The following is a 26,783-nucleotide window of genomic DNA, read 5'->3' as shown; positions in this document are numbered from 1 at the left end:
ACAGCACTTTATTATTCACTTTAACTCACTTATGTGCAATAAGCAAAACATTACCTGTATATCCTTCTAGGAAGCTCAAATGTGATACTGGAACAGTTTTCACATTTATTTTTCGTTCGTTTCGGTGACTAACTCCATTACAAAGGATTAATAACTTGAGTCAGCTATCATTAGTAATGGCGCATTGTAACGGATGACTCATTGTTGAATAAGTTAGTTTGTCTGATACAGGAAATTATCGTCACTACAGGTACTTGCATGCTACAACGTGATGTTTGTGTTAACGAGTCGATCCAAAAGTTTGCGAATGCTTCATCCGTCGGAGATCCCTTCGTACTAAGCTTCTACTGCGTATATATAGTCGAAGGGCAGGAGTTCGGTTCTAATAATCCTATTCGACAATGTCAGTATGTTTAGACTCGATTCACTTTTCCATTCAGTAGCACCTTCTGCTTGTGTGATGTCTTCTATAATTACCAAGGCCAAATATATGTAATTATTCACCTAAACAACACCACATGTATTTTACTATCTGCCCATATTTACTTACAACATCTCAGGGATGCCTTTTCTCTTAACAAATTACTTACCTCAAAAGATATAAAAGAGACCCAAATGTTAACTCGAAATAAAGACAATCAACATCTTTTTATAGTCATGCTACTTAATTTAGTCCACTATATCCTAATTGATAAGATTTACAGTTTGTACAAGAATATTTGTATTTAGAGTAATATATCTTTTATTTGTCCGCAAAAAATTCTGGGATACGTGAATATAGCTTTTCGATTCGGTTAAGATAGTTCCAGTCTGGCTGTGTTGTTTTCATGTTTCTATGGTTGGTTGTTATTCATATGGTAAACCGTAATTAACGATCGAGCAAAGCAATATATTTTCGATTGACTTTTTCTTGCTTCTCACTGTTTTCCACCTGTTGCGTACCGCTAGGTAGACCTTTAAGGGATATAGTAGCAGCTTTAAGATGACCCAACGCTGTGGTCTGTTCCAAAAATGTAGGTCTATAATTGTACGTTGCTGGAACTGCTGCAGTACTTATTGTGAGACACTGATCCATTTCGTCTGCTCCAGAGTGGTCGGTTGCTAAATTTACCGTAGACGTTATTGCCACAGAAGTGTCTATAGCTCCTTCTGTCTTTCATTCTTTCATAAATTTACTTACTTTGCAATAATACTGATGTAGATTATCCACTGTAATTGGAGCACTTATCTCAACCCGGTTTCCGATCGTTTCATTTGCGTTTGGCCGTTATTTAAAGAATACTTTTGTAAATTGTTCTTGTTGATTGTTCTCAAGATCTTTTTTGTATCTGTCCGTCAACATTTAAGTTGATATCGCTCTAAAAAATCTCACATTGAGGTTGGCAAACTGCAAGAATGAAATAGAATAAAGGAAAAAAGAAGAAGGTAGATCAAGAATTGGAGTGGTGAAGAATATCTTACCAAATTGGTATTGTTTCCTTTTTTGTCATCGTGTTGTAGATGATTATACGTGAATTGTTGGCAGGCGAATTTCGGTTTATAGATGGAGAAATTTATAAAGGATCAGAAAAGAGCGATAGATCAAATATTGGATGCTTCTACGGTTACGGAGGATATATGCAATAAAGAAAATGATTATAGGAGGTGTTATTACGTAGGCTGTCTATAATCATATACATTTATGCAACAGTCAGAGTCTGCTTTTTTAAAGAAGCTAGTTACATCGAATGCGATAAGCACTTTTTACGTTGAAATATCGACTTTAATCGAATAGGACATGTTGCGCCTTATACTTAAACTGTTATTATTTTTGCGTTTGGCTTCCTTGTTCGAAGGAACGTACTATTTTAATATGTATGTATAACTTTAAAGATGATACGAACTATACTTGCTGTTCGTAAAGAAAAGTTTTCAAGCTTATATATATAAGATATATATGTAATAGATATAGATAGTTGTAATTATATTCAGCGCTTCTTTAGCCTCTTATAAAAATAGCACCTGTTTTATCGATTTTAGATGTTTTATCAACATGATCCAAACCAATCATGTCAGAGCTATAATGAGTAAGTGTGTAAAATTCTGTACTGTCATCGTCGTTCACTAAAGTAGTACTGTTATCGTCTTCATTAACAATATGTAATTTTACTTTACTCCATTCGTTATCATCCAATCCAGTTCGTGCTTGCAGGCGTTTTTTAGTTTCACCTATAGGTTCACTCTAAAACAGATAAAGGTAGGTTATTAGACGCATTTCGAAGTTTTCCGCAATGCAAAATTGACACTTTACTGGAATAACAAAGAATTTGAATGGGACGGAGTGAGTATGACTTGGTATACGATGGAAATGGAAAACAGGCATATAAGCGTATTGCTGATCTACTAAATTGAATTCTTCATCAGGAATTCTTTCGGCATAGACGTTCATAAATGGGCGCGCGTTGATACAGGGTTGCCACAATCTGTCGTCATATTCAGTTCCAAACCTTCCATCCACTGCGTCCCAGATTCTAATGTGATTTAAATCCACATTCTCTTCTGTGCTACCGAATTGAGCACCTTTAGCTACCAGAGCTTCTTTCAAATCGTTTAGATTACTATCTTTAGGCATTAAGAGTTCAACAACGTTCGCATCTTTCATTGTTGGAAAACAAATTGTAACAGTAACAGGACATTTAGCCTCCATTTCGGCCAGTGTCATTTCTAATTTTTCATACAAAAATTTAGGTCGATTGGGTATACCACCATTCGAAGGGAAATTCTGTTGAATGATTTTGCTTAATTTTTGACCTGCATAGCGTTTATATGCATACCGACCGTATTGCTGTTGTGCATAAGGGCTTACTAAGCGTAGTTTACTAGCGTCGGCATCTAACTCTTTAGCAACAGCTTTAATCATTTCTTCATAAGTCATATCTCTATGTAAAGATAATCGGAATTCCGGGGAATCCTGCTGGCTGTTGTTCTTTATATCGTCATCTCCTGCTGCTACGACAGGTTGTGGCTGCGCTGATACAAGGGGCGCAAATGACACGGAAATTCTGCCAGCTTCGTACTGTAAGTATTGATCAACCGTGGGTTTCCCACCTTGCTGAACAATTGCCTCTCTTTCTTCTAGAGACAGCGTCTTCTGTATGCAAAGAATATCTCCGTCTTGAAGCTCATTTCTGTTGAAAGTCCAGTCAATATTAACCGACTCAATCATCGTATTTTTGATTTCTTCATAAACTAAAATCTCTTCACTATCTGGGAACTGTGCTAATTGTTTGAAGCCGCTGATATATTTAGCAACCTTTGCTTCCTTTTCACAATACATTTTTCCGATGCCCCTATATTTAACAAAAATAAAAGTGCCAAGTTAATAAAAAGAGGGCAAAAGCTTCCATACAACCGTATTAGTGCACAATAAACATACTGTATTTTCTGTAATTCAGGGTTGTATAATTTAATGAAGACTAATATAACTGAAGAACTTGGAGGCGCAGCGGGGAATATAGCATGATTATTCTCATCAAACATTGAAGCCCTTTCTAAATATAACCTTAGATTAAGCTGACTCGTGGCATATTTTGCTCGGATCTCATCCATAGCTATTGACAATTGCCGGGGGGTGGAGAGAGAGAGAGAGAGAGAGAAGTAAACTTATTAGTAACCAAAGTAAACTGTCTCCTAAGAGCTTTTCGTTTTTGTATAGTTTACTTGAGTTGTAATATCCGACTGGAATAGGCACATCAATACGAACAGTTCTATTTTGTCGATTTACCATTAACCAAAACCTAAAATCTGATGGTGCTACTTTCAAGTTTTCGGCAGCATCTGTTACAAAATCAGCAAAAGGTTGGTCTTTTCGAACCTTGGACACAACGATGTGCTTCTCGCCCGTGTCTTTGTCCGCAAAATTAGCAAAATCAAATCCAGTGTTGGCCAAAAATGTTTCATCAGTAACAATGAAGGTTTTCAAATAAAGATGCTGCTCTTCCTTTTCTCTACGTCTCAATTCACGAAGTCGAGCCTCTTCTTCAAGACGTTCAGCTAGATGTGTCGGTATGTCTGCTTTGGTGACCGGCGCTAATATTTCATTAATCATACTTTCACGAATGTACACCAACATATAAGCATTGGTGAAACGGTGCATAAGTCGATTGTTATTAGGTCTAATACCGGCTAATCCTTGTTGCTCTCCACCATAATTCTCCTCCAGCACTTCTTTTAATGTGGCTGGAATGACGCGGTCATCATCAAATTTAAACCATTTTCCATCTATTTCAGGTTTAACAAATGCAAAATAGTGACCACCACTTAAGTCGCCACTGTGAACAAGAACACTAAAAGTATTGAAAAAGGAATCAATAATGTTTCTTACAACTATTCTAAGGAAGAGTTTGCAGTTTACCCATGTAGATGATATTTATGTCCTTGTGATTTGTCTGCATCCTCACTGAGATAAGGTTCCAGATCAATTTCTGTAGGAAATTCGTGGCGATCATTGATCTACATTGAACAGGAGAAAAGATTAGCAACTTGTACGCACATGTAACACGTGAAAGCCAGATAGAATAGTCCCATGCTTTTACCTTAACCATCATATCTTTATACATGTCATACTCGAATCTTTTCAATTGTAGATGCAATACAGGAGGAAAGCTCTCAAAAATAACACCTTTTTTAGCATCTTGTAAACCATGACCTTCAGCCATATATTTATTCACACCTTCTAATGTTTCTTCTGTAACATAGTCTTTGAAGGATTCCTCCAAGTTTTTGCAGCCTTTCACGTTTAATTGGATGTCTACATCATGCAGTACCATATAAATAAATGATATAAGTTGTCTGCCTCTTTTTCAAAAATAATGCCAAACTGCGTTGTTACCGTAATAATCCTCAGATCTTGATGATTCATAATCGACATTAATACATTTAATATAACTCTTCATCTTGCCAACGAATAGTCTTTTGATAGCACCATCAGCGGGTGTATTTTTCATTTTGATCTCTAAATTATCTTGTAAAACACGGTTAAATTCTTGTACATCATGCTGTCTGAAGGCTTCGAGTGAATCCCAGCCAAAAGATTTTGTTAACTCTGTTGTGCCAACCGCTTGACTTGAAAACTGTAGATTGTAAAACACTCTTTGAAGGGCTAATGCGATACTCTTAGTCGGTTCATCATTTTCGGTTGGTATTTGATAAACGGCTTTTCTGAATGAATTGGTGAAATAGAGAGATTGAAATAAAGAGTTCATATAACAGGTAGCACCTTGATTTTGTAATCCAACATATCCTGTCACTTTCTTGGAATCGTAACTGAATTGAAAAAGATCACCGAAGCGGAAAAGGACATGAATTCACCGACTCTACTTTTACATCTATACTTGTATTACATACTGTTCAACTTACTTTTGGAAATTATGCCAAAGAATGCCTGTTTCATCTTTAACAGCACGTATGATTGCTGTCACTCTGATTGCATCATCTTCAAGATACTCGTTCATTAATTGTTGAATAGGTAAGAAGCGTGTGAAACCCCAATCCGATTCATCAACTGTAAATCGATGATTGGCTGTACTGATCATATGTACAGTAGGATCTGAAGGGCGAGAAATCGCAATAATGAATTGCGCGCAAACGTATTCTTCGGCTTTTTGGGGATCTTTTACATCTTTCAGGTCTAAGTATGCAGAAATGAAATTCATCTGATGATTTCCTCTGGGGAATAGAAGTATGTTCCTGAATAAAAGAGAGTGAATCAACATCTGTTATCCGAATTCCTTTTACACTTTCCTTTTTTCCTATTAGAGCTCTACTCACCACTGATATCCAGCCGCTTTGATAACAGGACTCAACGCACGCTCTTCTAACTGACTCCAATTAGTGATGTCCCAGTGATAAACTGTTGTTTCGATAATCTCGTTGTCAATGGGTTGCATTTCTTCCTCAATGATTCGGTCAACTAGGTTTAAATACGAGTCAATATAAATGTTCATAGTGTTGCAACGCAAAAGGCGGGCAATCGTAATAGCAAATGCTGCTTCAAATGACAAGCATCAATTTATGCCTACCATTATCGAGAATGGACAGAGCAGGTGAAGGCTCAACTTCAGTCATTGTTCTGTCCTGATCAAAAGGCGCGGAAGGAGGAGTTGGACTAATGTCAACAGGTGATGGTGTTGGCTGCTGACTGTTGAGGGGTTCCTCTATTTCAAACTGCTGAGCCTGAGGATTGGGTTCTTCTCCTTCTTGCTAAGGTTGTTAAAGAGAAAAGAAAAGAACGATAAAAACAATGTTAAACTGGTGCTTTTATCATCAATCATACCAACTCATCTAACGAGTATTATTGATATTACCATTGCTGTCTTCTATCTCTATGTGCGTAGTTGAAAAGGATTCAACAAGTTTAGAAAAGGTGAAAGTTTGAAAGAAATAATTTACAAGCTGTAACTTAAAAAGTTCCGATTACAGTTCTGAAATTCAAGGTTTTCTAAGAATTTCTTAATAAGTGACTCGACTTGCTTGGGTCTGGAGTCAGCTATTTGTATATTGCTCTTGTATCAAGATTCGCCGTACGTATTCTTCAAAAATGTTTGAATGAATGCGTTTTACATTCTCCAAGGTAAACACTGATTTACTCATATTTTGGCAAAGTCCTCGATAATATTTTAGGCAGTGAAAGATATCAGTTTTATTGTAACTCGATCGCGTCAATTTTTTTTGAATGGAACCTACTAACAGATATGAGTGACCAATTCTATTATACTCAGTACCGAAAGGGCATCTTCAACAAATGCCTTCTACCGGAGTAAAAGACAAACTTTCACAAAGTGTAAAAAAACTGCTATATTAAGCTAAGAATGCTTCGACGGTTGCAACAATTGTGCGTATTGTCTTATTTTGACAAGTGTAAAGGGTCTTTTTTTATTATAATACTTTAGTTGTATATGTTTATGAAATGGGTGGCTTTTTTTATTTAACATACAAACAATGTGGCTATATTTCAAGATATTGAACAAGTAAGATACGATCAGGCCATGTAGAAGGAAGTGTTGCCGTTTGTTTCTCATCTAAACACCAACGTCTTTGATCGTTCATAACATAACTCTGGCAAGGTGTCTTGATTCTTGATTATACGCGATATTCAGCTTCTTGAGAGCAGTTAATGGACGAGTTTCTGTTCAAAACAACTTCTTTCATCAAAAAGCCAAGAGCATCAACATACTTACCACGACGCTGGTTGTAGTCGGATTCGCTTATTTTCAAATGCTTGTGTGAAATGAATTCAGTTTCGCACTTGGAAAAGGCTTTTTTGTTCTTTTATTTCCTTTTGTTTACCATTGGAGTTCAATAAAACCTGTGATTCAGTGTTGTCGAAGTATTTTATGCGTACTGGCTCACCTCCATTCGCAAAGTTGGCAAAAAATTTTGCGATTTTGACGGGATTGGTAAAAATAGAAGTGAAGGCGCAAAGTTCACCGCTAGAAGAAGTAGAAGTCATTGGACGTCAGTACTTTGAGGCGCGCGTTAATTTTTGCCTGCTTCAACAGGAAGGTTTTGCTTTTCGAATGCTTTTTTGTGGTATATTTGCTAGATTGATATCATAAGGAGTGGTTTGTCCGTGGCAAAGCAAGATGAAAGTTTCTAAGAAAACCAGTCAAGGATAGGAACGGCATACTTCCTTAATGAAGCTTGTGCGTTTTCAAACGGATTCAAATCAGAATTTGCAAGAACATTGAGAAAAGTATTTTTGGAGTATGTTTTTTCTTTAATCATATAAAACATCAATAACGTCCCACTTTTTAACTTTCGTATGTGGAAAGTAGTGCATGAGTAAAAATAAAAGATATATTCGCATAGAAGCAACCCGATACTATGTTGTTGTTTTAGCCATTAAAATACTTTGCGCCATCTTCCTCCTTTGGATTATAAAACCACAGAAGTTTAGAATACTGTATTTCATCCTTCACCATAATGTTTGAGCGACTCTCATTTTGATAGAAGTGAATGCAGTAATCTTATGTCTATTGTGATATGGTAGGGATGAACTCATTGGGCATAGAAATGCTTCAAATGCTTTACTGTAATTAATAATTTTCTAACTGCTTGGTGATATAAAAGAGTCAAACTTTGCAGTATAATAAAAAATATCTTCTCTAACCTTTAGACGACACACAGGATTCTTAATTTCAAATCTTTATACGAATATTGGCTAATAATGAAATGATATCTATTCTACATTAGGTACTCATCAGCTTATAATTCATCATGACCAGCCTCTCCATTGTTTTCTGTATTAGCAGTCGTCAGTTTCAAATCACTGCTATAAGGCCAAGCTTGAAGTTTCCATGATGCGACTTGATTGAGCCATTTTAACAAGTTATCGTCGTTCCATGAGCCGATATAATTTCTAAACAATTGCTTACTTGGATGTAGAATGAATAAAGAAGGGTAGTCTTCCGATAATTGCAAAGACTCTTTGATTCCTTTTGATTGGCTTGCATGAATCCAGCCATAGGTCAGCTCTACACCGTCTTCTTCTTCCACTTTGTCCTTCAAGTTGTTCAAGGTGGTTAGTGTATCTTCTTTATCATCATCGCTAACTAGGGCAATAACACAAATTGCCTTTGAATTCTTGTTATCAAGACAATGCTTCTTTAATTGCTCGGTGGTATTAATGGCCGTAACTGAAGCGTAATGAAGATGAGTTCAGTGCCAATATTCTATACAGTCGAATTGAGTCTTGGGTTACCTTTCTTGGACTCCTTTTTAGATTGATTATGTTTTGATCCACTGCTTTCATCACTGCTGTTGTCTTTTTTATCTTTCGCAGATAACGCGTATTTTTCCATGAATGTTTTGAGATTATCACGGTTAAGTTTGCCTTCGAACTTGATGGCCCCATGCTCAGGAGAAAAGACAAGTAATGTTGGAAATGATTGCACCTCAAATTCATCAATGATGTTCTTTTCTGAATGCTTCACTTCTCCCACAAGCATTCGATCTTTGAAATCCACAGATAGCGCTTTGTACAGTGGTGTAGTGGTGGGTTTGTCGGTAAACAAAAGTACTTTGGGAAGAGTTTGGTTCTATTTAATTTAGGAATAATCTGTATCATCAGCTCTTCACTTGTTCTTCAGGAATGTAATTCTCTTTCGTTCTAACCTTAGTTTCAAAGAATTTCTCCAAAGTTATAGCCTTCTTTGATTTCACGTCTTTTTCGTTCCATTTGACAAACAAAACTTGCGAAGGTTGATAAGACAGTAGATGATCAACAATAGAGCGAGCATCTCGCGGACCTTGATAGTCTATAAATTCGAACACATTCAGTACGATCAAGGACTCGAGTTGAATTTGTTAACAGAAAATTGTTCCCATAATATTCCGCGTTTACCTGTCGGTACTTTGCTAATCTGCCCAGTACGTCTATCCTTTTTGAGCTCCGGACTGAATACTTTAATTGTAGGAAAGCCTTGAATGCCGTATTGGCTACAAAGTCCTTTGTTTGCGTCTTCATCACAATTTATAGCAGCTACAGATACCAAGCCTTTCAAGTTTTTGGCAGCTTTTTTCCATTCGGGTGCGAGACGCTGACAATGGCCACACCAAGGAGCATAAAATTCTACTGCTACAAGATGCTACAAAATGCATATTATAATTGATGTCAATAATTGAAGAGGTTTTCAGGAGAAAAGCGGGAGGCGTAGAATGTAAACAAAGTCTTACATTTGTATTCATCACTTCTGAACGGAAATTTGTGGGAGTCAAATTCTTCACATTATCTTTTGGCCCATAGAATGCTTGTGTAAAGCCAATATTTGCACAGAGAGCTACGATGAAACTCAAAAATCCTGCTTTCATTTATGAACACCACACGAGTAGAAAAAAGAAAAAAAGAGTTACTGAACAATCATAACAATAGCAGCTTCGTATTCAGACCCAGAAATGTTAAGTTGACTTGGTCCTTATTGATTGGCTGAGTAGAGCAAAACACACCTGTTCGTACACCCCACACATGTTATAAAATTCTAGAATATAGGATATGCATACAAGAAGTTTACAATGACTAATATTAAGAGAGCTTGCAAATAAGGCGTATGAGAATTTAAAGTCACTGATAATCCATGAGAAGAATGAACCTATCGCTTTAAATAAGCATAATTATATCATACACTTAAAACTATACTAGAAATTGCTGCTTTTAAGCATAAAAAAATGAATAACTGAAAGTTGAGAAATGTTCACAACCTTTGCAGCTTTTGTTTAACAATGATGGTACATGCTTTGATGTAACGCTAACGTAGGCTACAAATGAGATGATTGGCAACGACAAGGGAAAAGTCATAGTTAGACCTATACCGATACCCACATGTAAAAGCAACGGCTAAACATACAATTAACAATTATGCTGTTATCAATGTTTATTAAGTCTAAAAAAAAGTGTAGATTAAATGGTTACATTAGATTCTTTATACATTTCTACAAATTTGGGATATATGCTATTAAAGATGTTCCAGCAAACTTCTACTCGAGCCGCCTCAAAAATATTCAAATTCAGGATGATATTGTTGTCGTTATTACTGTTTGCTTTGACGTCTTCATCTGTGGTATCGTGCTGATCAAAATAAATAGTGGACCTGTTGATGACTGAGTGCTGACGAAGTTTACTGCTACTAGTACAGCTACTGGTCATACGAATTTTAGGTGAGCTACTGGTACGGCGAGACAAATGAGGAACATTATTGAACTCTCTTAATTCTGGGTATTCTTCATACACGACACAGAAGGCATCGTCTATTTTCCGCCGTGCTCTGTGAGAAATATTGACCTGATCTGCTGCTCCATCACGTATGAAACTCTCATAAAACCTAACGAGCAACGGGTATGTATCATAAGGTACAGGGTAAGATAGAAATTCGGCCAGGCTAAACCCTCTTTCCTTGACGGTGGCGGATGTTGTAGTCTTCAAAGCCTTTTCTGCATCTTCTACATTGCTGCTATTGTTGTTTTTAAAGGGTATTGTAGTTGGAGTCAATGCATTAATCAATTTTCGTGGTCCAAAACTTGTTTGCTCTAAAGGTTGGTTCAAAAATATCCGATTCTTCACCATTTCTTGTAAGGTGAGATAATTTTCATAAAATACTACATTTTCAGAACTGAAATCTTCGATAGCCAAAACCTGCAATTGCTCCATCATCTCATGGTCTGCTAATACAAGTTCTAATGAATCAATTGATAATTCGGGTATAATTGCTTGTTGTTCAAGCGGTTGCTGTTGCTGTGGTTGCTCTTGAAAATTTGCTGTTGTGATATGAGAGCAATTCGACAATTTCCTCTTTTTTACACAGCAAATATATTTCAATAGCATTGCTTTCAGCCGATTATAATACTTGTTTTGCTCAATAGGAATAAAATATTCAATAACAGGTACGACTACAGATATAAAATGAGCAACCATGGTAAAGAATACAGAAAAAAGGCCAGGACCAGCCACCCTCAGGGTATCAAATACCAACGACCAATGACCGTAACCAGTTAAAGAGAGTCGAACGGCGTAGACAGTAAAAAAAGGTATGCTCACCACAGCATCAGCCCATATCTCTTTCCGGATACCATGTGCATCAGAAACATGTCTCAATGTCCATAACATCACAGGGACCATAACACAGATATAGAATGCATACAGACAGATCATAGTGATTGAACCCCAAGCAAAATAACATCCATCATTAGCCTTCATAGAAGCTATTTCCGTAGGAATAGTAATAATAAGCATAATACAGATAGAGAGCCCGAACAAAACGTATGGTATCAGCAGTTTGAACTTTTTTTGTCGGCTATTCTTTATATACCATTGGTAATCATTGTCACTGACGTAAGCGAGTCGTTCTGCTCGAGTCATACGAAGGTATTTGACTCGTAAGCGATTGAGTTTGTATAAGAATTTCAGTCGGTAGGCTCGGATAGCGATGGCAACTAACCATGTATAAAATCCTAACAGTACGCCCCACAATGATAATTGGCAGCCAATGTCGTCGTCAAAACATAAATTAAGAAAAAGGCTGGTGCTGAGTATAAGATGTCCTAAAGCACCTAACGTTGTGGCTGCAATTGATCGTTTTCCTAGAGACTGTTGTTTAGCAGCTTGCCGCAATCGTCTCATATCCGATTTTGACGTAAAATTCATACAGCCGGTTGCAATGGGCGGCGCTGTTGCACAATAGATAAACAAAAGTGTAGATGCGATGATTAGAAAAGCATTGATGATGCATCCTGCAAAGTAATAACGAGCTGCATAGCGTTTCCATTCTTCTACAAGACATTCTTCTTTTGCTGCTTCACTTGTAGAATTGAAGACACTTAACAGAACCGCAGGATCATCACAATCTAGAGTTGGCGCTGTAAAATACAGCATAACGCTTTAAAGTGTGTCAAACCAATGGGAATGGTAATATGTTTTAAAAGGCTGAAAATAGGAAAGGATCGTATAAATCGAAAAATGAAGGGTAAAAAAAGAGAGACAAAGGGAAATACAGAAAATGAGTTTATCCAGTGCAAAAAGGAAGGATTAGGGAACGAAATCATGATCTGTTGTTTCATAATTGACATACCGTCTCAATTTTCAAAGGGAGGAGCTGCACGGGGAATAAAAATGTTGAACCATTATCAATAAGAAGCCAGTGTTGCAGCTCCATCGTGAAGACAGCTCTCTTTACCGGAAAATTTATCCTAAAAGATTATGCTTTGTCATTAAAATGAGGAACGAAAACAGTTTAGCACACATACTACAAAACAATATTGTAGATGCTAAATGCTTCTAGCGTTAAGTAACTTGGTATACAAGGACTAGACCGAAGTACTTGGTCAAAATAATATTGCTGATACGGTTAAATAATTCATTTTATTGGATAAATTTTTTTAATGAATTGTGAGCACGTAATGCCTTTAACACATTGGGTCTGCTCTGGTCAGTTCCAGTGGTTGTATAGAACTAAATTAAGAGACAAAAGGTAAAAAGGAAAGGAGAAGGAAGAGGGAGAAGGTAACAGTCAAATAATAAACAGCTATGATAGCAACCAGTCTATAAAGTGTTGGCGGGGGAGATTATCTCAGAGTGGTGGTGGGGGGTGGGAGTCAAGACGATGTTGTAAGTGGTCTAATTCAATAAGAATTGAGCACATTATAGGCCATCGTCTACGCCAAGTAGCAATTATGTGGGTACGATGGGGCTTCTTGGTGGGGAGCATATTCAGTAAGAATGACATAGGATCCGGGATGGTGGTAAGGACGAACAGACGGTCGTGCATGTTGAGACAAGTTATGGCATGGGATCGTGAGAGGGTGTAGGACGGATGTCGTGGGCGGGATTGTGGAAGGCCACCAGGTAGCCAACCAAGGCGCCATCGAATCATCCGGCTATGCTCACTAAAGGACATGGGTAATATTGCTGATACAGTTTTTTCTATTAAACTCGGAAATACTACTAGGCAATTTATGAGAAAAAATGTTGACATATTTTAGATAAATTCTATTATAAATTCAGACGTACTTTACCAGAAATTACCCAAATTGTTACCGAATTGTGAGTTTAGTAAATAAGGTCGAAACAGTAAGCATTCAGCCTTTGGTTATACTTTATGAATATCTTACTAACTTACACTGTAGAAATGTGTGAAGGAGTGATATCAATCACACATGAAAATAGAACTAATCTCGTTTGAAAACCGCAGGTCTTTGATTGTCATTTACTGCAGCAAACATGAAAATCATAGATTTTTTTGGCAGCCTTGACGTCGCGATTCCAAATTGTATTACAGTTTTTACACTGCAATACAGCATGTACTCTTCGCTTTGTTGCTGCTGTCGTAACATTCTCCAAACTTCGATATTTGCATGCACTACATATCTGACTAGTTAGATATTCATCGATGATGCAGATTTCCACAATCTCTGTTTGTAAGTTGCTGCTATTGCCTACAAGACGTCGACATATTTCTGTGATAGCTTTCTGCTTTCCTCGACAAGACTTGAAATTCAACTTTGAAAGCCTATTTATGTTAGGACGCTATGCAGCTAAAGGACCCATTCTATTTTTTTATTGTTTTACCAGCTATCAGCAGAATAATAGTCGTATATTGCTTGATAATTTATGACGCGTTCCTTAGAAGCCTTGACAAAATCATCAACGAGAGTTGTTTTAAGAGTGGAAAAGTTGTTGATCGTATTGAAGACGGTCTCATTTTTGCTTTGATGCTGTCTTCTAGCAATGTTCGCATCATTGAAGCCGCACAAGTGAAAGTATTCATCAAGCGATGCGGTTCTTAGCCGTTCTGTATCAGACGAATTCACGGCTGTTATAATATCAGTTACACCTGGGTCCACGGCCCAAACGGTACAACCGACATTGATGTCCTCAGCGAAATCAGGAGGCTTTTTTGAATGATCATTAGAAGAGGCACGCTTTTTTATACGCTGGCATAAGAAGGAGACTGTATAGCCATCTGTTACCATGACGTTACTAATTGCCATTTGATTAGTATTGACGTAAAAACTAAAGGCTTATTGAAATGTAACTTACTCAAATTGCTTCTTCCTAGTTGTAGACTTTGATCTTGACCTGAAGCCCAATTCCTTAGAAGTTGAACAGTTGATAATACATATCTGTAAGGTCAGATTCAGTTTTTTTGCCCGTGTTTGCAGCCATCCACGTTGCTTCTTTTGCTAATCTCCAAAACGCCGGGCATCGATTTGGATTGACTTGGTTTTGACTGAGTATAATGGTGCGAGTGACAAAAAAGCGATGGCCTCTGGTATCTGTGTATTTTGTAGGGCTAAAAGTTCCATCATTGATTCTGCTTTTTACGGTGTCGATAAGACTTGGATCACCGATATCTGTTGTGGCACGAGGTTCTGTAGTTGTTACCCCGGGAGAAAAGGCTTATCTGAAATGAATGCTGCTAATGTTTGCTCAAGTAGAGAACTAAACTTCTTCCTATTCAACGTAGAAGCAAATGGAATTTCGAGAAGTTTTCGACGAATGTAAGCCTTTGATACAACTTTTGCTGCTTGTGGCTCCATAATAAAAACCTTCTTTTGGACCTCCTTAGAGAGAAAGTTGAACCATTTGAAGAATAAGTGCGGCTTAGAATACAGTGTTTTTGAGTCTCAATCACTTGGCTGATACTTTTCCCATATGGCAGTGAGATTGGCAACTATCTTGTCCAGAGCATCACTTCTAGAGAGAGAGGCAGGCCATGAGGGACTTGATCCCTGCTTCTTTCCATAGATATAATGTGCTAATTTTTTCGTTTTGCTACCGTCAAATTTTTACAGAAGTTTACAGAATTGTTGTCAGACAACACGTTTCATGTAGGTAGTTTCTGGTGAGTGTTTCGTACTGTTTACCGCAATGGAAAGAACGCTTGAGTACTTTATACTTTTTAACAGCTGCGGGTCAAAAGTCGTCAGGCCACAGAAGATTTTGAAATGTTCTTTGATGTAGTCCGGTGACTTCTTACCATTTCTGAACAGAGTTCGCTCAATAACAGGAACATCAGCATCTTTGATTTCAAATATCTTGATGAACAGGTAGTTGACAAACAGAGATCCCAAGTACAAAATTTTTAAATTATAGGCTGCTACTTTCAAGATCTGTTCACAAAATTGTGTATGTTCTGCTACGTATCGTGTTGTCAAAGAACTGCTTCATTAACAACATCACTCAATAAGTGACGGCTCTTACCAACATGCACCAAAGTTTTAAAAATCATTGCTATATACAGACAGTGACGTGTCCCTGCTCCTCAACTTTTAGATGTTATAGTATGCTTAACATATTACACAGGGTAGTTAAGCGCGCTGGTTATTGCTCTTGTTTCCTCGTCACCCCTCCGTTTTTATAGTGCCCTGAGTTCAAATTCAAAAAAATCATCTCAAACTAAAATTTTTCAAAATTCAAAAGTTTTTATGGTATTTCTTAAATCCATTATTCTGTTCGTCTGAAGCATACAGAATGAAAGTCCGAATCGTAAGTTAAAAAAACTGTATTTATCGGGGATAATTCTCCGCACTTTAGCTGATGTTGAATTATCTTTTGGCTTGGGGCCTAAACAAAACTGTATTAGGAAATAGACTGTTGAACTGCCAGAGCCCTTCAGAAACCTTTCAACCCCTCGATGACAGCTCTTTCTCGCTTCAAGCATGCAATTGCAGATCAGATCTGTAGAGCAACGCACTCCAAACCGGAGGAGCTAATGCAATTGATGCGAATGTCCAAATCAAGAAAAGAGGGACATATTTCTATCTCATTACCAAAACTGAACGCTTTCTTAGGAAATCCAGTTAAGAATAAGCGTGATCTCCAGCCATGGTCAGAAAGTATGGTTAAAGACGTAAATTATCTTTGAGAATTTTGAATAATTATTATGAAAATTTATTTTTAATTTCGTGCATCTTCGTGCCCACAACTGCTTTTCAGTTCCAATTCTGCAATAACAGATTGATCAACAAGTCTACAAGCACAGAAAAGGACTTGTTTTTCACTTTCAACGAACCAGAATTTGTTAGACAAGTTTTACAACAAGTATACCATGACGACAAAACCTATGGCTGGTCACATATACCTAAACCTTCCTTAACGGAAAATACTGTTCTCGTCGATTACAGTTCACCAAATATTGCGAAACCTTTCCACGCCGGCCATTTAAGAAGCACCATTATCGGTAATTTTGTGAAGCGTATACATGAAGCATTAGGTTACCGTGTTATTGGAATTAACTATTTAGGTGATTGGGGCAAACAGTATGGTATAGTTATATGTTAACCTTCACCTTAATCCATACTTAATGAACATCAACTCTAACACGTACAATAAATACTCAAAGGACTACTGGCAGTTGGGTTTGAACGTTACGGGGATGAAAAATTACTGCTTTCAAATCCTATTCATCATTTATATCAGGTTTATGTGAAAATCAACGCGGACGCTTCGATAAGCGAAGATATTAGTAAACAAGCAAACAAATATTTTAAAAGAATGGAAGAAGGTAAAATCCGTGCTGGTTTTGTACCAAGAATATTCAACTAATGTTCATTTGTAAAATTAGGTGATCCAAAGGCAATACAACAGTGGACGCGCTTCAGAGACATGAGCATAAAGTCGTATACAAGCATATACAAACGGCTTAATATTGAGTTCGACGTATATTCAGGAGAATCTGAAGTGAACAATTATATACCAAAAGCGTTAGCTATGCTGAAAGATCAACACCTAATTACTCATACAGATGACGGTGCCTCAGCAGTAAATTTAGAGGAGTATCAATTAGGTAATGCAGTGGTACAGCGAGCGGATGGTACATCATTATACATAACGCGTGATTTAGCGAGCATCCTTCGACGAAAAGAATTATATTCCTTTGCGAAGGCATTTTACGTCGTTGGAAGAGAGCAATCTAATTATTTCAAGCAAGTGTTCAAAATAGCGGAGAAAATGATTCCTTCTTCAAAATTGGACCTGCAACATATAGGATTTGGACGAATTCAAGGAATGTCGACAAGGAAAGGATCTGCAGTCTTTCTGCAAGATATATTAGATACAGCCAAAGAAAGAATTTTGGAATACATGACGCAGGATTCTGACAAAAGTCAAATAGAGAATATCGACTATATAGCCGATCAATTAGGTGTTTCAGCTATAATGATCCAAGATATGAAGTCCAAAAGGGACAAAAATTACGAGTTTGCATGGGATCGAGTTACGGATGCGAAGGGTGATACTGGTGTTTTTCTGCAATACGCTCATGCTAGAGCCTGTGGAATCGAACGAAAAGCCGGAATAGCTGTTGATCCTCAATGCAACTTTGAGTTGCTTAAAGAAAAAGAAGCTATCGATCTAGTAGAATTGATTGCTCAGTTCCCTGAAACAGTTCAATCAGCTTTTTCAACTCTAGAACCATGTACCATTGTAAACTATTTATTTAAATTGTCACATGCAACAAGCACAGCAAGCAAATTTCTCAGAGTGAAAGACATGGACATAGATACCTCAAAGGCGCGTTTGTTGCTATTTTGGTCAGCTCGTGCCACTCTTAGAAACGGATTATATTTATTAGGCATCAAGCCGATCAAAAAAATGTAATATCAATAAAGAAGGGGAACGTTCTAAGTACCATCCCAAACTTTGCGTAGCTTTTTGAGGGCAACGAAGACATCGATGGAGATTGAAAGGGAATCTGCTCAATGAACGCGAAAATATGCTTTTTTGCAAGTCATGTCTGTGACAAATTTTCAAAACGCGAACGCGTTCCTAGATCTTTTTCAATTTTTTTCCGAACCTATTATTTCTCTTTGCACCTAAATTTTTTTACATTTGTAAAGCAAAATGGCTACATTCGGTTGGGATCAAGGTAGAATTACTGCCACCTCAGTACTACCTGGAGAAGAACAAAAACAATCACCCTCTGAAATCAGCAAATTCTTTTATGAGTTCCTGCAAAATTTTCGTATTAACAACAGCTTTGTCTACAGGTACTGCTCTTTTCACATCCTATAGTATGTTTTGAGCCTATGAAAGTAATCAGCTGACTTATCTTCGACAACTTTGCAGAGATCAATTAGCGAACAATGTGCGTATGAAGGAATACTATGTGGAAGTTGATTTAAGTCATCTCATCAGTTGGGACAATGCACTAGCAGATGAACTTATGAATAAACCAGCAGAATTTTTACCTTTGGTAAGTTTTTTTTCTTGAACAAGAAAAAAAAAAACCCAACAAATCAACGCACATCCGTTCTGCTAGTCTTACACAGCTGCACCACTTTATAGTTTGAAATTGCTGCGAAAGGAGCTGTAAAACGAATTCTTCACGTCAATCCAACAGAAATACTTGATTCGGACGTACCCGACTGCCAAATTATTCTGAAATCAGATGCCAATGTTACTCAAATTCGTGATTTGAATGTAAGAGATCTCTAATACAGATTACAGGTTAGAGAATTGAGTTTTTCTGAGGCACTTACCTTTAGCATTTTATTATCACTTTCTGCAACACGGCACAACTTTGATTTTAGTCTGATTATATTGGTAAACTTGTACGTATTCCAGGCATTGTTATCGGCGCTTCTACACTCAGTTGCCGAGCTACACAAGTGACAGCCATGTGTAAAGATTGTCGTAGTCTCAAAGTCATTCCTGTCAAAGGCGGATTTGCAGGAATCACCCTACCAAGAAAATGTGATAAAGAACCATTAGCAGGAGAAAAAAATCAATGTTCGCAGGACCCTTATATTATTGTTCACGATAAGTGTCGATTTGTTGATTCTCAAGTCATCAAATTACAAGAAGCTCCTGATATGGTCCCAGTTGGTGATCTACCTCGTCATACAATTTTGAATGCTGACCGTTGGTTGACGAACCGTATTGTCCCTGGCATGAGGGCAGTTGTTTTAGGTATATACTCTATTTATCAATCCAAGACAACTGTAAGTAATAATTACTATACTTAACGGTAGAACATAGAAAAGTTGAAAAGTTGACTCCTTTTTTTTTTACGAACTCTATAGAAAGGAACAGGCGTTTCTGCTGTGAGAACACCCTATATTAGAATTGTAGGTTTAGAAGTGGATAAGCATAACAGTGGGCGGGGTAAACCACAATTCACCAATGCAGAAGAGGAAGAATACATCAGAATGTCCAAGCAGCCTGATTTATACGAATCATTCGCCAGAAGTATCGCACCTTCCATTTTTGGAAATGGGGATATCAAAAAAGCCATCACATGTTTGTTATTTGGTGGATCCAAAAAGATTCTTCCAGATGGCATGAGGCTCAGAGGAGATATCAGTGTGCTGTTGCTCGGTGATCCAGGTACTGCTAAATCCCAATTGCTGAAATTTGTAGAAAAAGTTGCCCCTATTGCTGTCTATACATCTGGTAAAGGCAGTAGTGCTGCAGGTTTAACAGCTTCGGTTATACGTGATCCTAGTACTGTAAGTATATTCTTATATAGGGAGCTAATTGTGTAGACATCTGACTTTGTGTATAGCGTGATTTCTATTTAGAAGGTGGTGCTATGGTTCTTGCAGATGGTGGTGTCGTATGCATTGATGAATTTGATAAAATGAGAGACGAAGATCGTGTTGCTATTCACGAAGCTATGGAGCAACAAACAATTTCTATCGCTAAAGCTGGTATCACAACAATTCTTAATTCTCGTACTTCAGTTCTCGCTGCAGCCAATCCTGTATATGGCCGATACGATGAAATGAAAACCGCAGGTGAAAACATCGATTTTCAAACCACCATCTTGTCTCGTTTTGATATGATTTTTATTGTCAAAGACGAACACAATGAATTACGTGATGTGGTAATGTCTAAGATTTTTTTAAAATGAAAGCATGTAGATGATTCTAAATATTTGGTTCACACTATTATAGTCGGTTGCTAAACACGTCTTAAATGTCCATATGAACCGTACAATTCAAGATGCTGCAATGCCTGAAATTTCGCTTGAAAAGATGAAAGCATATATCAATTATTGTAAAGCGTAAGTTATGAAACTGACAAAAGAGCAACAGTTATTATTCAAACAAATGGCTTACCTATCTTGATTACATAGTAAATGTGCACCTCGTTTAACAGAAAAAGCAGCAGATAAATTAAGCAGTTACTTTGTCGAAATCCGTAAAACACTAAAAGAGGCTGAAAGAGATAGCCAAATCAGATCTACTATCCCTATCACGATTAGGTACATCTCGTGCGACATAGTAAATGGGATGATTGCAGCACCAGTATACTAACTCACCTTCTTGCTGTATAGACAATTGGAAGCTATCATCCGTATATCTGAATCCTTAGCCAAATTGAGACTCTCGCCGGAAGCAACTGAACAAGATGTAGATGAAGCCATTCGACTGTTCAAATACTCTACTATGGATGCCATCCAAAGTGGCGGAAGTGAAGGAATGACTCAAAGTGAGCTTATGAGCGAAGTACATATGATCGAGGATGAAATTCAAAAGCGTTTGCCTGTAGGATCGCAAGTTGCTGTTGCTGTTCTTAAAGGAGATCTTAGACAAAAAGGTTTCTCTGACGCTGCAGTCAATAAAGCACTGAGTATTCTCGGTCGTAGAGAGACATTAGCATTCAGAGCACAAGGAAAGCTTATTTTCAGACAATCCGTGTAATTAATTCAAGATATCCCCTTCATCCTTCTTGTAAAGATGATCTCAGTAATAGAATTTTATTATTTCATACTAAATTTACTTTATTAAATAAAATCATTGTAATGGTTGGTACACCTAATCAGAACTCATCCTTTTCTATTTCAATACTTTGTACTTAAATTATTTGTTTTAAGAAAGCGAGGAATAAATAATGCCATGGTTCGACTACCTTATCCATAATGTGTTGGGCTGATATTCTTAATAAGGTCCCATTATGCATTACATTTATAGCGCTCATTAATTCTTCTTGCAAGTCTCTCACGTTCCAAATAGTTAACAATGCATGTGAAGCCAGGAACAATGCATTGTTCTTAAGGAGTCTATGTACAAATGAGGGAATCGATTGGCCATCATTGCAGTTGCTTAACAACGGCATATTTGCTCAGTACCTGTCAATATCAATATCTAACGTAGCCTTTTCATGCATATAGTACGCTGAAGTAGATTAGCAGTCAACGATTTTCGATATTATCTGGTTCCCTGCGAACGTCAAAACATTCTTGGGCTGGGATTCATTTTTGTGTCCACTTTCCCCAAAGAAAGAAGGATTGCCAACCGTTCCATCTCTATTGATGAAACTGATGAAAGTAGATATTCATATAATCGATTTACTAGTTTCCCTAACACTGTGAGAATACATGAAATACTAAAGCATTCCTCATGATGCCACAGACTAACCAAACATGGGTTCGGCGACTTTATTTTCAGTGACAAAGTTTATTTTTGCATAAAATCAAAATGGAAAGAGAGTAGCGCGCAGTGAGAGATAAGTTTCCTCTTCTTTTAGTCGTTATTGTTTTATTGTTGAATAAATGAAAAATACTTAAGCACGAGCAAGACGGGCATTACGGGCCAATTGACGAGCATTAAGCTTAACAACCTTCTTATCAGCGGCACGGGGAGCAACTTCATCCTTTTCAGCAAGAACAACTTCAATGTGACAAGGATGAGACATGAAGGGGTTGATTCTACCGTGAGCACGATAAGTACGACGACGGTGCTTAGGAGCTTGGTTGACAACAACGCTGGAAATGTAAAGTTCTTCAACATTCAAACCCTTAGCCTTAAAAACCGAACACAAAATAGATATCCAATTAATTCCAGATTTCTCTATCCATGAACAATTTCAATCCAAATCTAATAACTTACTTCAGCATTGCTTTCAGCATTCTTCAAGAGATCAGTGACGAACTTGACAGACTTAACGGGCCAGCGACCTTGAGTAGTACCGAATTCCTTGGCTTGAGCGGTACGACCTACACCACCGTTGAATCTACGGAAAGGAATACATTGCTTTTGTTCGGTAACGTTGGAAAGATAAGCATAAGCCTTGCTCAACTTCAAACCCTTGATAGCAGCAGCGACTTCACGGGTATTTTTGAACTATAATCGTAATATCGGAAAGAGTAACAATTTAGTGTCGCTGTTTTCTAATTATAAGAATAGCTGCGTATCATTGTTGCTTACGTGAACACGAAGATAAGAACCTCTGGATTTGGCGGCTAAGTCAATGAATGTTGTAAAAAGTGTCGATTTTAGTGGTTTGTCAATTGCTCCAATTAAATATTGCATCGTTGTAAAATATAATTACCCTTAGCGGCGTTGGCTGGTGTGGCAGCGTATCTGACCATTATTGCTCAAAATCTATACAGGATGGACGAGAGAAAATTACAAAGAGGACTGATTAATACACTGATGATCTGTCCAAAATCCCATTCGATTCTTTAGTTGCATCTTCCGAGCATTTTCAAATCCATGCTATCCATCCCTATAACCATCCATCCAATATTCTTCACTATCTGACACGCATCCCACATGATTTCTCTTAATCGTGCTCTATCTTTCTCAAGCAGCCATGATACATACTTAGAATACGCAAGGAGAGAGGGGGATTCAATGATATGTGCCCTTCAGCGTTGTAGTAGTAATTGGCTGGTCTGGCCTCCCCGCCCTCTCCGAGCCTTTGCAAGAAAGAAACGTTGTCGGTGATTGAATTTAGAACGCCACCTACCATCACACAAAATTGCTTCAGGCAATTGTGATTCATCTGGAGTAGGGCTTCGGAATCACAAAGCTACTATGCATTACAAACGATGTACAATGATATGAATGTCGGGGATCTTCTTCTATCCTACTAGTATTTTTTCAACAACAGCAAAAACTACAAATATCAATATTTATAACTGTATGTCAGAATATAGTATTCTATACGAATGAGGTATGATAGTGTAGAAGATTATAAATATCTTTGAATGCAAAGGGGGGTTTAAAAGTATGAAATGGTCAGCATGTCACTCAAAAAAGCGTTTTATTCTATGTTCTTCATGGTCAACTCATTTAGGACGTAATGCGATATATTTAAAGGACGCCTATGTAAACTCATGATGACGACGATAGATTCTTTATTTCAGTTTAATCACGAATGAATACAAATATCTGTAAACTAGCGATTTAAAAATATGCTTGACTCATAAGAATTGTATTCAACGATTGAATACCAATTCAGTACACTGCTTTTTTTCAAATAGCACTGGTGGTTACTGAATCATTTCATTGCTCTACTTAGTACTAGAATACTAAATTAATGTATTACCAGTATAACTACACAATAATCAAATAGGTGTTCAACATCGAATCACAAGGACATAGTGTCATATCAGTGACTTTATGTGTGTGCACATGCAGTTAGTACAAGAAGGCAGCAGTTTTTACAACGTTTGAGCAACTGAGCCGTTTCTTTCATTGTTTCCCTTGACGAGAACATAAGCACTGTTTGGAGGTCATCACAGAGTTGTGAGCTTTTGGAATTGAGAAATTTCTTCGTCTTGAAAAGCATTCGTTAATCGGACAACGGCATTCTCAGCGTAACTCTTGCTCTTATTACGCGTTTCCGTGGTTGTCAAAGTGCTTACATTAGCTGTTCAGTCTCTTATGACTTCCTCTGCAGATTCGTCTTTATGAAATTGCTTTAGAGCGTCAGGTCAACAATTTTTCTCGGATGTCCTCATATTGTAGAGAAAGAAGCATCAATATCCGTTTCGTTATACGATTAAACAAAATTTTCATTGGCAAATAATGTTAGATCCCTATAGGCAGTAATCATTGTGAGATTGAATGGACAAAAGGAATATAGAAAGGAAGAGGAGGAAGAGAATATAGCAAAATAGAGTAGATTAGTACTTTGAGAGCCACTGCACTAACCTGTTACCAAAGGGGGAAAGTTTCTGGAGGCCAATGAAAATCTTGTATCTTTACAATTTGCTGACAATAAATTGTAAATTTTAAGAGCAAAAGGGTAAAAAAAAAGATTTCCTTTTTGAGTTTCCTTTTATGGTACTACATCTTTCTTTTTTATTCCCCGGAATAAGGCCAAAAAATGAAAGGGGTCAACACTGCCTCATGTGATTTTGCTCTAGTACTATGAACCCTTACGCAACTGGTTTAAACCTTTTTAGACATTTGATATTTCGTAAAGCCAAATGCACGACTACTAGAACTTATTCATCTATACACAGTGCTAATACTGCCAATGTGCAGTGTTACATTTCGAAGATCCACGATGTGTACCTGAATCTGGCCATTGAAGAATGGCTTTTACGAACGATCAGTCCTGAAAGTTATGTTCTTTATTTATGGCGAAACAAGCCTTGTGTGGTTGTAGGTCGTAATCAAAACCCCTTCAAAGAGTGCAATTTACCTTTTATGAAAGAACATAATATACCTTTAGTGCGGAGACGATCTGGTGGAGGAGCTGTATATCATGTAAGACTTCCCCTAGATAGTAAGATTTTTTCAGCGGTTGTGCAAGCATAATCATAGGAGTCCAAATATCTATGATAACTAATATAATGTTGGGCTTGATTGCAGGATATGGGCAATTCCTTATATACTATCTACATGCCACGTGATGCCTTTTCACGCAGAAAAAATGCTGAACTTGTGGCTCGATCGTTAAATCAACTGGATATTCCAGCGAGTGTCAACCACAGACACGACATTGTTGTTCATGGCCATAAAGTGTCAGGAAGCGCTTACAAACTCACCAGTTCGAGAACGTACCATCATGGCACGATGTTGATTGATGCAGATATAGATAATTTGAAAGGTTGTTTATCTAAAAGTAGAATGCACAATGTATGTTATCAATGCTTAGACGAAGAAATGAAAAAAAGACTGTCGTATTGATGTTTACAGTAGACAGGAATTGTATCAAAGGGAGTCGATTCTGTACCCTCCCCTGTCACAAATTTGAGAAACTATTCCTATACAGTTGATCATCAGTTCTTTTGCGAATCAGTCACATCTGAATTTGCTTTAGCGTATAACAGTGGGATGAAAGTAGAGGTAAACGTAGGAAAACTTTTATTTTCTCAAGTCTACTTTATTCCCAAGCTTACATAAATGCCTCTTCAGCCAATCATATTCGATCAGAATAGTACTTTCCCTGATCAAGTTCTGAAGATAAGGGAAGAACTAACAACTTGGGATTGGATATTTGGCCAAACACCGGAATTTGTAAACACGGTCGAAGGACGTCTGGATTGGGGACCAGTGGTAATGGAGAATTGTAGTCATCCTGAAATTGGACGTTAACAATAACATAACTTTGATTTGCATATGACGCTAGCATGCCGAAATCGTTTCTCGCCACGGTATAATTACAAAAGCAGATATAAGAACAAACAATAATCTGGTATATGAGCCTACGATAACAGCAGCAATATCTGTCGCGCTAGAAGGTAGTCAGAACAACAACTATACTAGCATATCAACCCTAACTCATTCTTTGACTACTGTTTAGGCCTGCCATATTCCCATTCAGCGGTTGACAAGGCTCTGCAGAAAGTGGATGCAGAAATACCCGGATTGATAAATCCCGAAAACGAACATGTAGCTTTTAGCATCCGGGATTGGCTACAGAAGAGGCTATAACTGATTCATATTTGAACAGCAAAACCTAGCAAATTGATTCAAAAAATTTTTTCCTTGTGTAACTTTGTCTCTATTGTGCTAGCTACTCCTTATCTGATTGAAAATTGCAGTACATCAAGTGGCACGCATTCCTCCTATACAAACTAGTCTGTTATATGTGTCTTGCCTTACAATAATGAAGCGGGGAACATTACGAATATATGAAGATCGTATTCATGATGTATAAAAAGTAAATGAAGGATTTGGGAAACAGAAAGAAATAACAATACATAAGGATATCTATTTTAGCACACTAACTCTAAAATTGTAAGTTTCGTAACTTCAATCACCGCATACCCAGGTAAAACTGTAATGCATGGTTTTTTGAGTCAGTCAATACATTGAATTGTTCTTCATGATGTCTACTGCGAATCTTCATTCAGGCCGCCACAGTTTGCTATAGGAAGGTGCTAAACAATGAGATGGAGCGTAGTGCGCCCCGATAACGAGACCTATATTAATTTTCGATGCGCACTAAAAGGATCAATCTCATTGAAGAGGGGTGGGGGGGGAGCGGCCGAAAGCAAACCCTAAGTGGGTGCCATATTCTAAATTTGGTGATTGTAGCTTATCGCTTCTCTCTATTTCTAAAATAACGT

At 37.5% G+C, this 26,783-nt stretch overlaps 9 protein-coding genes across 9 annotated transcripts; 3 read left to right on the top strand and 6 right to left on the bottom strand.

Annotated features, from left to right (window-relative positions):
* Window positions 1-1,978: 1,978 nt before the first annotated feature.
* BDF20DRAFT_906363 (uncharacterized protein) lies at window positions 1,979-5,984 on the bottom strand (the record flags this gene model as incomplete). Its single annotated transcript, XM_053083267.1, has 9 exons — window positions 1,979-2,221; window positions 2,291-3,329; window positions 3,416-3,590; window positions 3,700-4,325; window positions 4,394-4,491; window positions 4,575-4,789; window positions 4,871-5,304; window positions 5,398-5,727; window positions 5,809-5,984. 9 exons carry the CDS (start codon window positions 5,982-5,984, stop codon window positions 1,979-1,981), a joined length of 3,336 nt encoding a protein of 1,111 aa, XP_052935465.1.
* A 1,135-nt stretch (window positions 5,985-7,119) lies between these two features.
* Window positions 7,120-7,489, bottom strand: BDF20DRAFT_836003 (uncharacterized protein; the record flags this gene model as incomplete). The annotated part of the gene is made up of 2 exons (XM_053078908.1): window positions 7,120-7,295; window positions 7,327-7,489. 2 exons carry the CDS (start codon window positions 7,487-7,489, stop codon window positions 7,120-7,122), a joined length of 339 nt encoding a protein of 112 aa, XP_052935464.1.
* Window positions 7,490-7,782: 293 nt separating this feature from the next.
* BDF20DRAFT_873406 (uncharacterized protein) lies at window positions 7,783-9,891 on the bottom strand. Its single transcript, XM_053081202.1, has 5 exons — window positions 9,715-9,891; window positions 9,383-9,626; window positions 9,154-9,296; window positions 8,741-9,077; window positions 7,783-8,675 (listed from the first exon to the last, which is right to left on the bottom strand). The coding sequence occupies exons 1-5, from the start codon at window positions 9,847-9,849 to the stop codon at window positions 8,245-8,247; spliced, it is 1,290 nt and encodes a 429-aa protein (XP_052935463.1). The 5' UTR covers window positions 9,850-9,891; the 3' UTR covers window positions 7,783-8,244.
* Window positions 9,892-10,393: 502 nt separating this feature from the next.
* Window positions 10,394-12,539, bottom strand: BDF20DRAFT_873405 (uncharacterized protein). The gene has a single exon (XM_053081201.1). The coding sequence runs from the start codon at window positions 12,401-12,403 to the stop codon at window positions 10,436-10,438; it is 1,968 nt and encodes a 655-aa protein (XP_052935462.1). The 5' UTR covers window positions 12,404-12,539; the 3' UTR covers window positions 10,394-10,435.
* A 1,121-nt stretch (window positions 12,540-13,660) lies between these two features.
* BDF20DRAFT_873399 (uncharacterized protein) lies at window positions 13,661-14,699 on the bottom strand. The gene is made up of 4 exons (XM_053081200.1): window positions 14,567-14,699; window positions 14,096-14,517; window positions 13,815-13,898; window positions 13,661-13,774 (listed from the first exon to the last, which is right to left on the bottom strand). Exons 2-4 carry the CDS (start codon window positions 14,515-14,517, stop codon window positions 13,696-13,698), a joined length of 585 nt encoding a protein of 194 aa, XP_052935461.1. The 5' UTR covers window positions 14,567-14,699; the 3' UTR covers window positions 13,661-13,695.
* A 1,112-nt stretch (window positions 14,700-15,811) lies between these two features.
* BDF20DRAFT_873384 (arginyl-tRNA synthetase) lies at window positions 15,812-18,220 on the top strand. Its single transcript, XM_053081199.1, has 5 exons — window positions 15,812-16,015; window positions 16,120-16,379; window positions 16,466-16,793; window positions 16,872-17,033; window positions 17,094-18,220. The coding sequence occupies exons 2-5, from the start codon at window positions 16,164-16,166 to the stop codon at window positions 18,125-18,127; spliced, it is 1,740 nt and encodes a 579-aa protein (XP_052935460.1). The 5' UTR covers window positions 15,812-16,015; window positions 16,120-16,163; the 3' UTR covers window positions 18,128-18,220.
* Window positions 18,186-21,306, top strand: BDF20DRAFT_873380 (MCM2/3/5 family-domain-containing protein). The gene is made up of 9 exons (XM_053081198.1): window positions 18,186-18,516; window positions 18,596-18,722; window positions 18,815-18,949; window positions 19,060-19,470; window positions 19,552-19,977; window positions 20,034-20,354; window positions 20,425-20,534; window positions 20,607-20,735; window positions 20,808-21,306. Exons 1-9 carry the CDS (start codon window positions 18,371-18,373, stop codon window positions 21,172-21,174), a joined length of 2,172 nt encoding a protein of 723 aa, XP_052935459.1. The 5' UTR covers window positions 18,186-18,370; the 3' UTR covers window positions 21,175-21,306.
* A 526-nt stretch (window positions 21,307-21,832) lies between these two features.
* On the bottom strand, window positions 21,833-22,844 carry BDF20DRAFT_873377 (50S ribosomal protein L22; the record flags this gene model as incomplete). The annotated part of the gene is made up of 4 exons (XM_053081197.1): window positions 21,833-22,276; window positions 22,363-22,596; window positions 22,681-22,715; window positions 22,805-22,844. The coding sequence occupies 4 exons, from the start codon at window positions 22,842-22,844 to the stop codon at window positions 22,037-22,039; spliced, it is 549 nt and encodes a 182-aa protein (XP_052935458.1). The 3' UTR covers window positions 21,833-22,036.
* Window positions 22,845-25,083: 2,239 nt separating this feature from the next.
* BDF20DRAFT_906358 (uncharacterized protein) lies at window positions 25,084-26,145 on the top strand (the record flags this gene model as incomplete). Its single annotated transcript, XM_053083266.1, has 5 exons — window positions 25,084-25,347; window positions 25,411-25,557; window positions 25,627-25,767; window positions 25,841-25,952; window positions 26,015-26,145. 5 exons carry the CDS (start codon window positions 25,084-25,086, stop codon window positions 26,143-26,145), a joined length of 795 nt encoding a protein of 264 aa, XP_052935457.1.
* Between the last annotated feature and the right edge of the window lie 638 nt (window positions 26,146-26,783).

This window comes from Mycotypha africana (genome assembly GCF_025528875.1).
Source record: "Mycotypha africana strain NRRL 2978 chromosome Unknown BDF20scaffold_6, whole genome shotgun sequence".
Taxonomy (NCBI): Eukaryota; Fungi; Mucoromycota; class Mucoromycetes; order Mucorales; family Mycotyphaceae; genus Mycotypha; species Mycotypha africana.
Note: the sequence above shows the minus strand (reverse complement) of the source record. Positions and strands in the feature narration are given on the sequence as shown.